This window comes from Petaurus breviceps, unplaced genomic scaffold, assembly GCF_028583685.1.
Source record: "Petaurus breviceps papuanus isolate PSGF00001 unplaced genomic scaffold, PetGlider_PUasm1.0 175, whole genome shotgun sequence".
In the NCBI taxonomy this organism is placed as follows: Eukaryota; Metazoa; Chordata; class Mammalia; order Diprotodontia; family Petauridae; genus Petaurus; species Petaurus breviceps.
The window spans coordinates 24,027,254-24,039,915 of record NW_027185764.1 but is presented as its reverse complement, the minus strand read 5'-3'; the positions used below and the strand labels follow the sequence as shown (position 1 = coordinate 24,039,915).

The 12,662-nt window shown below is 40.5% G+C and overlaps 2 protein-coding genes across 6 annotated transcripts in view; one reads left to right on the top strand and one right to left on the bottom strand.

The window, feature by feature from the left end:
- The window catches only part of USP42 (ubiquitin specific peptidase 42), a 58,109-nt gene extending 46,942 nt beyond the window's left edge, over positions 1 to 11,167 (bottom strand). The window contains exons 1-3 of one of the 5 annotated variants that reach the window (XM_069084902.1): positions 11,044 to 11,156; positions 8,417 to 8,606; positions 119 to 368 (exon numbers count right to left, since the gene is read on the bottom strand). In XM_069084902.1, coding sequence (XP_068941003.1) covers positions 119 to 359 — 241 coding nt within the window. In that variant the 5' untranslated portion in view covers positions 360 to 368; positions 8,417 to 8,606; positions 11,044 to 11,156. Of the gene's footprint in view, positions 1 to 118; positions 369 to 8,416; positions 8,607 to 9,928; positions 10,052 to 11,040 lie in introns of those variants that run through there. The other 4 variants (XM_069084903.1, XM_069084901.1, XM_069084900.1 and 1 more) reach the window with 4 other exon arrangements.
- LOC138159009 (brain acid soluble protein 1-like) lies at positions 3,868 to 11,339 on the top strand. Its single transcript, XM_069085360.1, has 2 exons — positions 3,868 to 4,009; positions 10,660 to 11,339. Exons 1-2 carry the CDS (start codon positions 3,868 to 3,870, stop codon positions 11,337 to 11,339), a joined length of 822 nt encoding a protein of 273 aa, XP_068941461.1.
- The last annotated feature ends 1,323 nt before the right edge of the window (positions 11,340 to 12,662 follow it).

Here is a 12,662-nt window from a genome sequence, read left to right as displayed (position 1 = left end):
AGACAACCTTTGGTGAATTTAAAACACAAAACACCATGCCACAAAACCAAAAGCAATATATCAGATAGGATTTTTCTGTTTGCGTTTTTCTCTTCAAAGAAGAAAAATGAATACTCACATTGATCTTTCTGTGCTGATGGCTTTGGTTTGTCGGATATAGATGAATTAGAATAAATTGCAGCACCAGGTACTGGTCCTAAAGAAATCTTGTGTTTGGGGATGTCTGTTAAAGAAGATACAGCTCCCCAACTTGCAGAGCCTGAGTCCATGTCTCCGAGTGAAGGTGCCACAGAGCTGCCAGGTTGATTCTGACAAGCTGATAGGTTGGAAGATTCAGATACTTTGTCAACTATAGTCATTGTTCACCTCTGGAAAAATATAAAGTTGGAAATGCTATTCATAAGTAGATAAAAAGGGTAAAGAGTCATTTGTTCTATCATTGAATTATTCTGGTTTTCTAAATTCTCGTATTCAGGTATACACAAACATTTTCAAATTAATCATTAAAATTTCAAAGCACATTAAATACTATTTCACAACAATAATACTCTTCTTGCAACATCAGCTTTAAAAAAACGCCACATTTGAGAACACACCAATTAATTTTTAAATACCCCTAAAATATTAGTGGAGTGTAATATTTCAAATTGAACTCCAACTTTTACTCTATCTAGTCCCCCCTCCCATCAGAATTTTACATTTAATAAGCATTTCAATTTTGTACTCCTTCCTGCCAAAATGCAAAATGTGGCTTTTTTCAATACTTGAAAGAATCAGTGAATCCGACCTAATCTTTAATGTGTGCATTCCTTCCAACAAGGTCAAGATGGCAACTTACCTAGCCTGTCATTCTGTGCAGCTCTTGTCGAAGTCATCCCTTAATATTACCTAGGGACTAGTTCAGCACCCATGTCCAGATATTATGTCCTTCTTACTACGCAAGTAGCCCATCTATATTTTTCTATCACACATAGTTTTGGTGATATATTTAATATATAATTTATTGTTGGTAATATACTATAGGACACTACATGTCTTTTTTCCATTGCTCTTTGGATTAATCTGACAATTGATTCTTTGGATGACTGAAATATTCCATGATTTGCAATCACTGGAACAATACTGATTCCTGATGCTTTTGTTTCAGGGAGAAGTATGAGGTCACTGAAAATACTAAGAATTAGCCAAATGCAATCCTGTCCATTTTCTTCCTCCTATCTAATTCTAGACCCATCTGCAGTGTCTGTACCAGATATACATACTGATGGACCAACTCAATTGGCCATCTATCCAACTGCATTTCATAGTGTGGACATCAGGCATTCTTCATCTACTATAGTTTTCCAGTGTCAATTCTTAGGCCAAACTCTTTTGAATGATTGTGAATCTAATTCAGAAGGCTCTTAAGTATTCTAGAACATCAATCAGTTCATTGTCATCTATGAACATGTGCACCATCTATAGTAAATGCCTTACATTTGAACTCTCCTGGATATTCTCCATAAGAGTAATAAACATATTTGGTGAGTATGTCTCTCCTTACTTGCTATGAGTAGTCAGGATTGATAGAACAACATTGTCTTTGCATCTGTCAAGGAGTCTTGTATGATTGCACAAGAGTATAGGAGACATCTTATTGGAAGAGAACTCCTAAAATGACATTTTATTCTACCAAGGCAAATGCTTTTTTATAGTCAACAAACAATAAGTACAGTGGGATTTTATATTTTCTGCACCTTCTAGGCAACTGTGTTGCCTATAAAGACATGGTATGCTATAGGATATTATTCGTGAAAGCTTGCCTACTGCTTCCTTCTATTTTCATCAAGACATGCTCAACGTGTGTGTGATTATTCTCATGCAGACTTTGTAGGGTGAAAATGGAGGCAAATAGGTTAGTAGTTATCAATGTCCTATTGATTCCCTTTTCCAACTTTTATTCTTTTCCCCTTCAGGTATCCTGAGGCTTGAGTCTTCAACATCTTCAAAACTGAGGATGTGCACATGCACATAGCCCTCTCCATTGGGGACTTCTCAGTATATTTGGTCTGTTCTAGCTGACCTTTCCATCTTTTTTTATTTTTTAGTGGCAAAAAAAATTTTTTTGGTCTCATAAGAATCTGGTTCATGGTTTTAATTTTGATCTCAATGAAAAGAGTATAAGTACATAAGCACAATGAGATGACTTTCCACAAAAAATTCAAAATCAGCCTCATGAGTTGGCTCATGTAGGAGAGAAGGCTTTATATGTGACATTTTAGATGGAGTGTGAGGAAGAGCATGGCTCATGGGAAAGTGTGCTGGATTTGAATCTCAATCATTTCTCAGCTCTGCATTAGAAGCATAACCTTGGGCAAGTTCCCAAGCCTCTTTGGACCTAAGTGTCCTCAACTGTAAAGTGCAGGACTCTGACTAGGTAGCTTCTAAGGTCCCTTCTAGCTCAAATTCTATTATTCTACAAAATAGGGCAAAAGTAGCAAAAGAAAATCAAACTGAAATATTTTAAGTAAATTACTATTATAGCTATTTTCCCTTGGAATCTCAGAATTTTAGAAATGAAGGGGTTTAAAAAATTTTTCTAGTTCAATGAATTCCTTTCTACAAAGTTTCCTAAGTGAAACACTCAGTAATACAAAAGATCTTTCTAACCAAACTGGGAAAACAAAGGGGATGAGCATTGTTCAGAAGACCAGAAACACTGGGCCACATAGCTAGCTAGTTGGTGGCAAAGAGTAGAATTCAAGTGTCCTGATTCCCACTATATCAGATGGACTCTTGGGGAAAAGAAAAATCACAAAGCATTTTCATAAGCAGTGCTAAAACACTTCAACAAATGAAAGCTTTGCATTTCATAGAAAAACGAATCTCCTCACTCACCTAGATCTGGCAACTTTATCTATATGGAAAACCAGAAAAATCTAAAAATTCAGAGCCTCAACCCTAGGCTCTAAATAGTCAAAAGATTTTTTTTTCTGCTAAAGTTTACACATTTCACTTACATCAGAGCCACATGCTCTTACTTCTTTTCTTAGTTTACAAATAATTTTAACAAATCTAGATAACCTGGTTTTCAAGCCTATTCCAAGCAGATTAAAAGCACCAAGTTAAAATAAAAGGCTGCTGAGAGAGGAAAGCATACAACATCCCAAGGAGCAACAACCAGACAGACTGACAGAGTAGTGGGAAAAAATAGTGATAAAACACACATCCAAAAACTTACACCAGAAACAAGACGATTTTAGAAGTATTCAGGAATCAATTCCCAAATTCTCTTCCAAAAGGGAATGATTCTAAAGATAATGAAAAAGATCACTAGGGCACTTTCTAAAAATGACAGAAAAGACAACTACCAATTCAACTGCCAGGTTTCTCAAAACTCTCTTAAGTCCTTATGGGAAGGGCCTGTGAATGAAAGCACTATCAATGAAAACATCTCTTACTCATGTGTCCACATTATGTGAAACTCCATGAGAAATACACCTAAAGGAATTCATTGCTTCATTCAAAAATTCCCTGACTTATTAAAATCAAGTGAAGTACTGAACAGGGAGGTACAGTATGTTCAATGAAGATGTTCTTCAACACTATGGAAAATGTTCAAAATGAAAAAGGATTTCCTATTGATTAGGTTATCCAAATGTTCCTATTCACAGATGCAATCTTTATGATGTTATAAAGCACTACTTAGAACTTAAACTTCCTCAGTGAAATCTTCAGTAATTCAAAAGAGATTGGTTTAAACCATTCACACTGGAAACACCGTCCAGATTATGGACAAGCAACTAGACAATTAGCCTGTAACATTTTCACTATGCTGCAAGGTGGAGTTTCTGGGCTGGGATGACCAGATGTGTATGGGGAAACAGCATGGAGATGGAGACTAGAAAACTCAATTCCAGTGCAGACTCTGTTTCCCAGGAACTTCAGGACCAGTCATTCTCAGGAACCTCCCCACAGAGTACTGGAGCAGACACAAATGGTAGTGGATATGGTGGTTTTTATGTCCCAGGTATGGCCCTTGACCTGCCTACCTTCTCCTCTCTATACATCTGAATGGTCTGTAGGCCTATAGGCAACCTGTAGGCTGCATTGGACTATGTGAAGGCAGCTTTCTCTTGCATGACTGGAGAGTCCTAAGACTCAGGAATGCCTTTATTCTGAATATGTAAAAAAATATACACAAGTATGAATTGTGCAAAAACATATCATTGGTGAAATCATTTGACCATCAAAGGTCTGGTTAGTATTTTTCTTGAGAGTCCTGAAGAATCAGAGTTTTACTCTTTGCCAACTGTTCTGCTGCATCTGCTCTTATTTTCCCACCTCATTCAGCTTCTTTTACTTAACTTAGTTCTAATGCACTGCCTTGGGTTTCTTTTACCTACAGTGAGGTTGTGTATAGTTTCTCCTATGATGTTGGGGATAATACTAGCAATGATAACTGAATAATCCAAAGTAATTTCTATTCAAAGGCCTCTGAGGAAGGATCCCAGAACTAGATTACTAACCCACAATCACTGTCCCTTCTGGGTCTCTCCTTATAGCATAACCTCTGATCTCATCAATGTGGCTACTTCCTCCAGCAAACAGATTTATCCACTCTTCCATTTGAAAAAAGGGCCATAATTAGCTACTTCCCTTTCTCTCTAAGGGCAATTCCCAGCAATCTTCACTTCCCTGGTTTTCTAGTCTACCTGTGACTTTACCTTACTGGATTAAGATTAAGTTTTCCTGTCTCCTCCCTTGTGGGCTACAGTGCTTCCCTCTCCATTCCCCTTCTCCTTTTCTAAATTAAAAAAAAAAAACTGAACTTAATACCAACATTCAAACACAAAAAGAAGAATTTATGTGAAACTGTGAACTTTGATTAGGTTTAGTTTTTTAGACAGCCTATACTAACAACCTTCAATGTTTGTATCTTGAGTCAGTGATACAGATGAACAGTGATCTGGGTCTAGAACTGAAAAGAAAGATCAAACTGAATCATATTTAGGAAACTGTGTAATGCTTTCAAGATTGACAAAAACAGCTCAGCACTGCAAAATCTTAGGCTTTTTAAAATTAATACTATTCTTAAGTAATACTATGTGGCTAGAAATGATATAATTTCATAATCTTGAAAAATTAAAATTACAAATAGCCTAAAAGTTGGTAGAAAGATACACAGTAGGGATAAATTGTAGCATGTTATAAATGAGGAAATGCATTTAAAAGATGGTGTAAAAGACATTACTAGAAATATGTATTGGTGAGAAAGGATGTTGGTCATGTAGCAAAAATAAAAGACAATAGATGGACAACCCAAATACGTCAGTACCACATGAAAATATAAGGGCAAAGCATACACTATGTTAGGTTTAGGAAACAGTGGAATTCACAAATATGTAGTTACAACTATCTACTGGGAGCTAGGTGCAGCAGTGTATACAGTGTTGTACCTGGTAGCCTCAGACACTAGCAAGTCACTACTGCCTCAGTTTCTTCATCTGTAAATTGAGCTGAATAAGGAAATGGCAAACCACTCCAGTATCTTTGCCAAGAAAACCCCAAATGGGGTCACAAAGGATTGGACAAAACTAAACAACAACAAAAAGAGAATTTCAAGAAATAAAAACATGAATCTATCAAAATAAGAACTAGGAAATATAGCAGTTTAGGACCACTTAGGAAAGGGTCAAATCTTCATAGCATAATAGCAGAACCAGGACTAGGAGTAGTAGGCAAAGTAGATAGCTTCCAAGGATGCAACACATAGGGAAGAGGGTTAAATGAGGGACAGTTTTTAGTATTACTTTTTATAACTACACATTTCTATGGTAAAAAAAAAAAAAGTCCACTTACAAAAACATATAGATATTTATTTTGCAATAAGTAAATTTGAATGAGTTACAGTGAAGGTTCAAAGTCTCTGGTGATCAGTAACAGACAGGGATAAATTTTCCAAACTTTGTTTAAGGCATACAGATGCCTTTTTACTACTCTGTTAAAAACTCCTGAGAATATCAGTAGATAGAACACTACACTGACTTACGGTTATAATAATCATAAAGACCTAGGCTGTGATTTCATCAATATGGAGAACTCCCAGATAAAAAAAGTCCCTCTGCCAATTCAGGTTAGTAAAGACTTTCCTAGGACAATGAGAAGTTGAGTGACTTGCCCAGGTTGTGCAGCCAATATATGTCAGAGACAGGACTTGAACCAGGTTTTCCCAGATCTGGGAGGGGCTCTCTATCCACTATACCACACTACCTCTCATAGATATGATCATAGTAGCATCATATAAGTTTGAGGCTGGAAAAGTTCTTTAGAGAACATATAATCCAAACACCTCATTTTACAGATAAAGAAATCAAGGCTCCAGGAACTTAAGTGATAACAGAGTCATCCAGAAAAAAATAATTTATTTCACTATATTCTGCCTTAAAAACAAAACAAAACAAAACAAACCCAAGGCATTACATCAAACATCTCTAGTAAAGGTCTGATATTCAAGACGTAAAAGAAGAAGATTCATTCCCAATAGTAAGTGGTCAAATGACATGAATGAGCAATTTTCAAAAGAAGAAATTAAAACTACCAAAAACTACAGGAAATACTCTTCCAAATAACTAATAAAAGAAGCACAAATTAAAATTAACACTCACCTCCCACCCATCAGATTAACAAAGACAATAAAAGACGGAAACAGTCAAATCTGGAAAAGCTATAGGTTGACAGGCACACAAAGGTATTGTTGCTGGAACCATGAATTGACCCAATCATTCCAGAAAAAAATTTGGCACTATATTATGCCAATGAAATCACAGGTCCAATCCCCAAAAAATAGTCATTAGAAAAGTCACTAAATCCTTTCACCTCATAATCCCATTAACAGGCACATACCTCAAGAAGGTCAAAGACAGAGGAAATCCAGCCTGAGACTTGCACTTTGTGACACTGGACAAGTCATTTAACCTCTTTATGCCTCAGTTACCTCATCTATAAAATGGGGACAATAGCTGCTACCTCAGGGGGTTGCTATGAGAATCAAATGAGATAGTATTTCTCAAGCACTTAGTGCAGAGCCTGGCACACAGTAGGAGTTATATAATGTTAGCTATTAACATTGTTATATATGCAAAATATTATAGCAGTACTTTACAGAGTAGTCAAGGATTGAAAACAAAGAGAGTGCCTATCAACTGGGGAATTGCTAAACAAATTATGGCATATGAACATAAGGGAATATTATATTACATTGTAAGAAATAAGAATTCTGAGAAACTTGAGAAGACCACTTTGAAAAACATTAGAACTCTGATCAATGAAATGACCAATGTTGACTACAGAGTCCTGACAGCTAAACACAGTTCCCTACCCTTGCCTGAGAGATGGTAGATTTTAGGTATATAATGAAACATACATTGTCATAATGGTCAATGTGTTAGTTGTTTTTGCTTAATTATACTTCTCATTTGTAGAGAAAGGTTGTATTGAATTGGGATGAGTTATTAGGAAGTAGCAGTGATTGATGTTAAATAAAACAAATTAATAAAACTTTTAAAGAATATACACATACACATATATATTTATAGACATCACATATATATTTATAGACACATCATAAAAATTGATATCCAAAATGTTTTTAAAGTTTTTTTAAAGTTTTGTTACACAACAGGGCAAAGTACTAACTACTAGGAAAACTTAATTGTCTAGAACTAGATCACTAATTCCCACAGGGTCCCAAATATTGATTTTTACTGTATTTTTAAAGAGGAACAATTATCAAAATATACACACATGATTTAAAAAAAAATTTAAGTGCTTCTGTGGAATCTTGTTGAGGGGGGGAAGAAAAGTAGGCATTAGTTATCTTAACTGGTTGATTAGAAAGAATGAACTGAGATTTAAAATTCATTCACTTCCCATAACTAATAAATTGCCAAGACCTATTGATTCTATATCCCAAATTTCTCTCACAAGCTTCCCCACTACCACCGAAACTCCAATTATCCTAGTTCAAGTTCTCATTTTGATTTAACTGGATCTATTTTAATAGCCACCTAAATTGCAAGCTCCTTGCCTCCAGACCTTTACTAGCTCACTGCCTGAGTAATGTTACTCCTCTGCTCAAAAGCCTCACCAAGCTCCCTATTAATGGCCCTCCACATTCTGGCTCCCACTTTGAAAAATAGTGTGGGTAACAACATTCTCTTGAAAAGTCCCTTTCGGAAGGAAGGAAGACATCTAGTAGTAGCTAGTTAAATGCACTTCAGCTCAGGTAAGAGAAAAAGTACAATAATAAAAACAAAAAGATGTCTGGTTTTATTTATAAAAAACATGAAATAGTAACATGAACTTTTTAATTTCTCCTAAATAAATTTCCAGTTACAAGTCAATCATTAACAAATAAATGATCAAAAGAACTCACTTCATTGGCCCAATGAGTAAAGAAAGTATTACTCAGTTGACAGCATCCTCATCAGTTTCATATTTGGGGAGTAAATAATCCTAATTAATATGAATTCTCCTTTTCTTTTTCTTCTATATACATATTTTCAGCCAATAATTTCTTGTATTCCTAAAATTGTTACAGTGATCTACTTGACATATTTTCCTTCCTATGATACAAAAAAACTGCATGTTAAATTTGTCATAACTCAGGACTAATAAAGTTGAATTTGCCTTAAATGATCAAACATTTTGTCACTTATCACCAATAGAACTTGTAAGCAACTACTTCAAAAAGTTACTTTTTTCCCCATCAACTTTCTACTTTTGACAAAAGGGCACATAACAAAGTAAAACAAAACCATTCATCTTACTAACTGCTCTTCTCCTACCCCCAAAAAAAGTTTGGACACAAGTTGGGAAGTATAAAAGTGAAGTCAACTTTATACATGTTTTCCTTGGAGTGAGTGCCATATTTTCATTTGTGTTGATATGAATAGGTATTAAAATACATCATACTTTTTTATGTTTAAAAAGAATCATTAAACATTGTGGCAATTCACATATATCTAGGTAAAGATGAAGAAAAGAAACAGTTACATATCATTGTTTTTTATAAACAATGTAGTTTCATGATGTAGCAGCTTTCTTTTTATAAACAAAAAGCTTGAAAAAAAGTTCAGACCCCAAACAGGAGATTTACTAAGGTTGCATGTAAAAAATTAATCGTTTTAATTCAATAAACAAATTGCCTGATTTCGAACAGTTTATAATCCAGACATACTTGGATAAGTAATTACAAAAAGAAAGTGAAAGTGACCTTAAGTGAAAACATAAGTGAAACTGATTGGTCTATTTTCTATGAGCACTCAAAGAATAAACAGTAAAAGAATAGATCTAATTCATAGTTCAGATAATTAAAAGTTTATAGTTTTGAAAAAAATTAAGATGGAATTTCTCATTTGAAAATTCCTTAAATACAAACACCACAAAAATTAACTACATTACATTATCTTTATCTGGAACAATAGTCCTAATGTAAAGATGAGTGACCAACACAAGGACTGGCTGACTTTAAAATAACTACATTGAAAAAACATTCCTATAGTAGTCACCATGCTTTCCCACAAACAAACACTGAATGTCAACATAAGAACTTGAAAATAAACAAAACTGTTTAGCAAAAGAGCTGAAATTCCAATTACTCTAACCTCATGTAAACTTGTTAAATTCAAATACAAGGACCCAGATCACACGATTTCTATTCTACAAAGTCTCCATTTCAAATATTAGATTACATATGACACCCCCTCCTCCTCCCCGCACCATTTTCTGAAGAAAAAAATAAAACAACTATTATTATTCTCCTCTGACTTAAAATAATACAAAGAACAAGGCAGATTGTAGAGGCAGGAGATGCCCGTTTTTTAAAAAGGCACAACTAAACAAGGTGTGTGGTGGTGATGTTCCTAAACACGCGCTTTACACTCACCCGTATTACATTGCTTTCCTTCCCTTTCTCCATCTCTTCTTTTCTGCTGCCGTTGGAAAATTATATACACAAAACCCGGAGTAATACAAGCAGGGGCTCTACAGTTCACACAAGGGCAAACTAGCTTAAATAGGGGAGGGCCAAGTGATAAGGGTGGGGATTTTTTTCCCCCTTGAAAAAATGGAGGGGGGTGGAGCAGGAGAGAATAGAGCTGAGAAGAGGGGGCGCGTTGGGTCGGGGGAGCACACGCGTAAGGAGGATGGCGGTAAAATGGGGGGGGGAGGATAGAGGACAGAAATAAGAGACACTGGGGAGAACGTGAGGGGAGGCATCAAGCCGAGCAGAGGAAGGAGGCGGAGCGGACCTAGCGGGGTGCAGGGAGATGATGCCCCCTCCTTCCTCCCAGCTGCTGCCGAAGCTACTCCAGCACACGCCCACCCTGGGGAAAGATACCGGCTCTGGGGCCTAGCAGCAGCCGCCCTGCCGGTGAACCTAGCCAGCCAGGGGGCGGGCTCAGCCTCCTCCTACCCATCCCGGGGCCCGGACCCCAGGTCACCCAACCCCCCAATACCCCTCCCAGCCCCCCAGGACAAGAGAGTGTGGTGATGAAGCGGGACCGAGGCAGTGGGGAGGGGGGCAACCATTAAGGAGCTGTGTCCATGGCAACGGAGGGGGAGGAAAAGGGTATGGGGTGGGGGGAGGAGAGAGATTTCACCCTTTTCCCTACCAAGGAGTCCCTCCTTGCAACGCCCACCCGAGTGACGGGAGGGGGGAGCCCCCTCCCCCTCCCGGCGCCGGGGAGAGGGGGCGGCGGCCGAGCTTCGGCCGGGAGCGGGGGGCTAAGGAGCCCCCTCCCCGCCCCACACCTGGGCGGGGAAAGGCCGCGGCTGCCCCAACTACCACCATCTCCCCCACGCCTGAGGGGGAAACGGCGGGACCTCGGCCTGAGCTCGGCCAGGCTAGGGCCGGGTCGGGATGGAGGCGGAGGCTGAGGCGGCCGGAGTGTCCCCCACACACACACCACCCCGCGCCCCGACCCCGCTCCCCGGGGAGTCCCCCTTCGGCGGGGAAGGACAAATCATCTAAAAGCGGAGAGAGAAAGCAGCTACGACTACCTGGCTCTGCTCCTCACTCCCTCCATCCCCGTCCGGCCGTCGCCGCCGCCTCCTCCGCTGCTGCTGCCGCTGCCGCCGCTGCTGCCGCCGCCGCTGCCGCCGCCGCCGCCGCACACAGCCTGAACCGCCCGGCGGGGGACAATGACGTGCCTCCATCCGGGCACCGCCGCCGCCGCCGCCGCCTCCTCCGGGTCAGGAGCCGGCGCCGGCGACAGTGCTCCACTCCCGCCGCCAGGGGGCGCCGCCACACGCCAACTCCGCGCTCCAGCTCGGCACGCCGCCAGCCCCGCGGCTAAGAGGCGGTCGCCTGAGTGGCGCTTCTGGTAACTAACGGGCCGGCCTTTTCCCCCGCCTCCACCCCTCCTAGAGGCAGCGGGAGGTCGCCCCTGAGCTGGAGCCCTCTGGAGAAGGAGGAAGTGGAGGGAACTCGGAGGAGCTGGCTCTCGGCGCCCTCCCTCTCCCGGGAGGCGGAGGACGGGACGGAAAGCGTGAGCCAGTTTCCTGGCTGTCTGACCAACACCAGAAGCATCCCAAAGCCTGGCCAGCCTTTTCGGACGGCCTGCAAGGATCGGCCCTTTCCTCGGCCCCCTGCGTCCTCCGGCTTCGCTCCTGGCCCCGAGTGCGGGTGCGTATGTGTGCTTGTCTCTGTGTTTGCGTGTGTTCCTCTTCCCCTGTAAAGGCTGCCCTCCGCGGCCCCTGACGGCTTTCCTCCCTTCTCAGGCTCGGGGCCCTCTTCACGGTCCCGGAGAGCTGCACCGCCTGCCCTTTTCCTAATTCCCCAGTCGCCTCGATTATCCACCATCAGGGGTTTCCACGGGCTCCACGAGCAGGGACGGCTGCCCTTCGTCTCCAGGCCCAACTTAGGAAACCTCCCCCCGCGCCCCTTGTTTCGCGTGGGGATCCCACTTACCCTTTCTAATAGGGCTCCACGGAGAGTATCCCAAGGAACAAAAGCAGGGCGTGGGAGAGGGGAGCCCTCCCAGCGCCCCCACGCGCGAAACCAAACACCCCCCCCCCTCTAGAAAGCTACCCCGGCCCCCCCCCCCCGGGGGCTCCGGCGGAACGGAACGCTGAATGCTTTGGCTGGGTCAGAAAGAGCTGACCAAGTACTGGTCATTTTTTCTGGCTGAAGGCTTCTTTGAAAAACCATTTAGGAATATATTTTGCGCCATCAAAGTTTTGTTTGAAGAAAAATTATTTTCTGTGTAGTGTGTCAAAGACCTATGAAATATTTGGGAATCGGGAGATTCCGTGGAAATAGTGGAGTTCAGGAGTTCTTAAGACTTTTTATGCGTGTCTTGGGAACCATTTGGTAAAAAACCATGCTCCCCTTCTCAAAACAATTTGAAGAAATGCTAAATTTCATTTTGAGGTTAATGAAAATAAAGATGTAGGATGTTTGGGGGTTCCTCCCCCCATTCAAATTCACAGACTCCGTGAAATCTATGGATTGAGGATCTGAGGTTAAAAACTCCTGGTGTATCTAATCAGATGCCTACATTTTACACCCTTCTGAGCCATTCCCCAGTAAGTCCTATCTGTTTGCAAAGGTTTATCCCTTGGAAAAATTCCTCAAAGTCATGAAGAATTTGAGAAATGGTGATTTTAAAACTATATAC

What these genes read in the sequence shown, in the direction of transcription:
- LOC138159009 (XM_069085360.1), top strand. Translation starts at nt 3,868, where the DNA reads ATGGAGATGGAGACTAGAAAACTCAATTCCAGTGCAGACTCTGTTTCC. An exon ending in TGGTGGTTTTTATGTCCCAG is followed by an intron (nt 4,010 to 10,659) that starts GTATGGCCCTTG and finishes TTCCCTACCAAG; the next exon opens with GAGTCCCTCCTTGCAACGCC.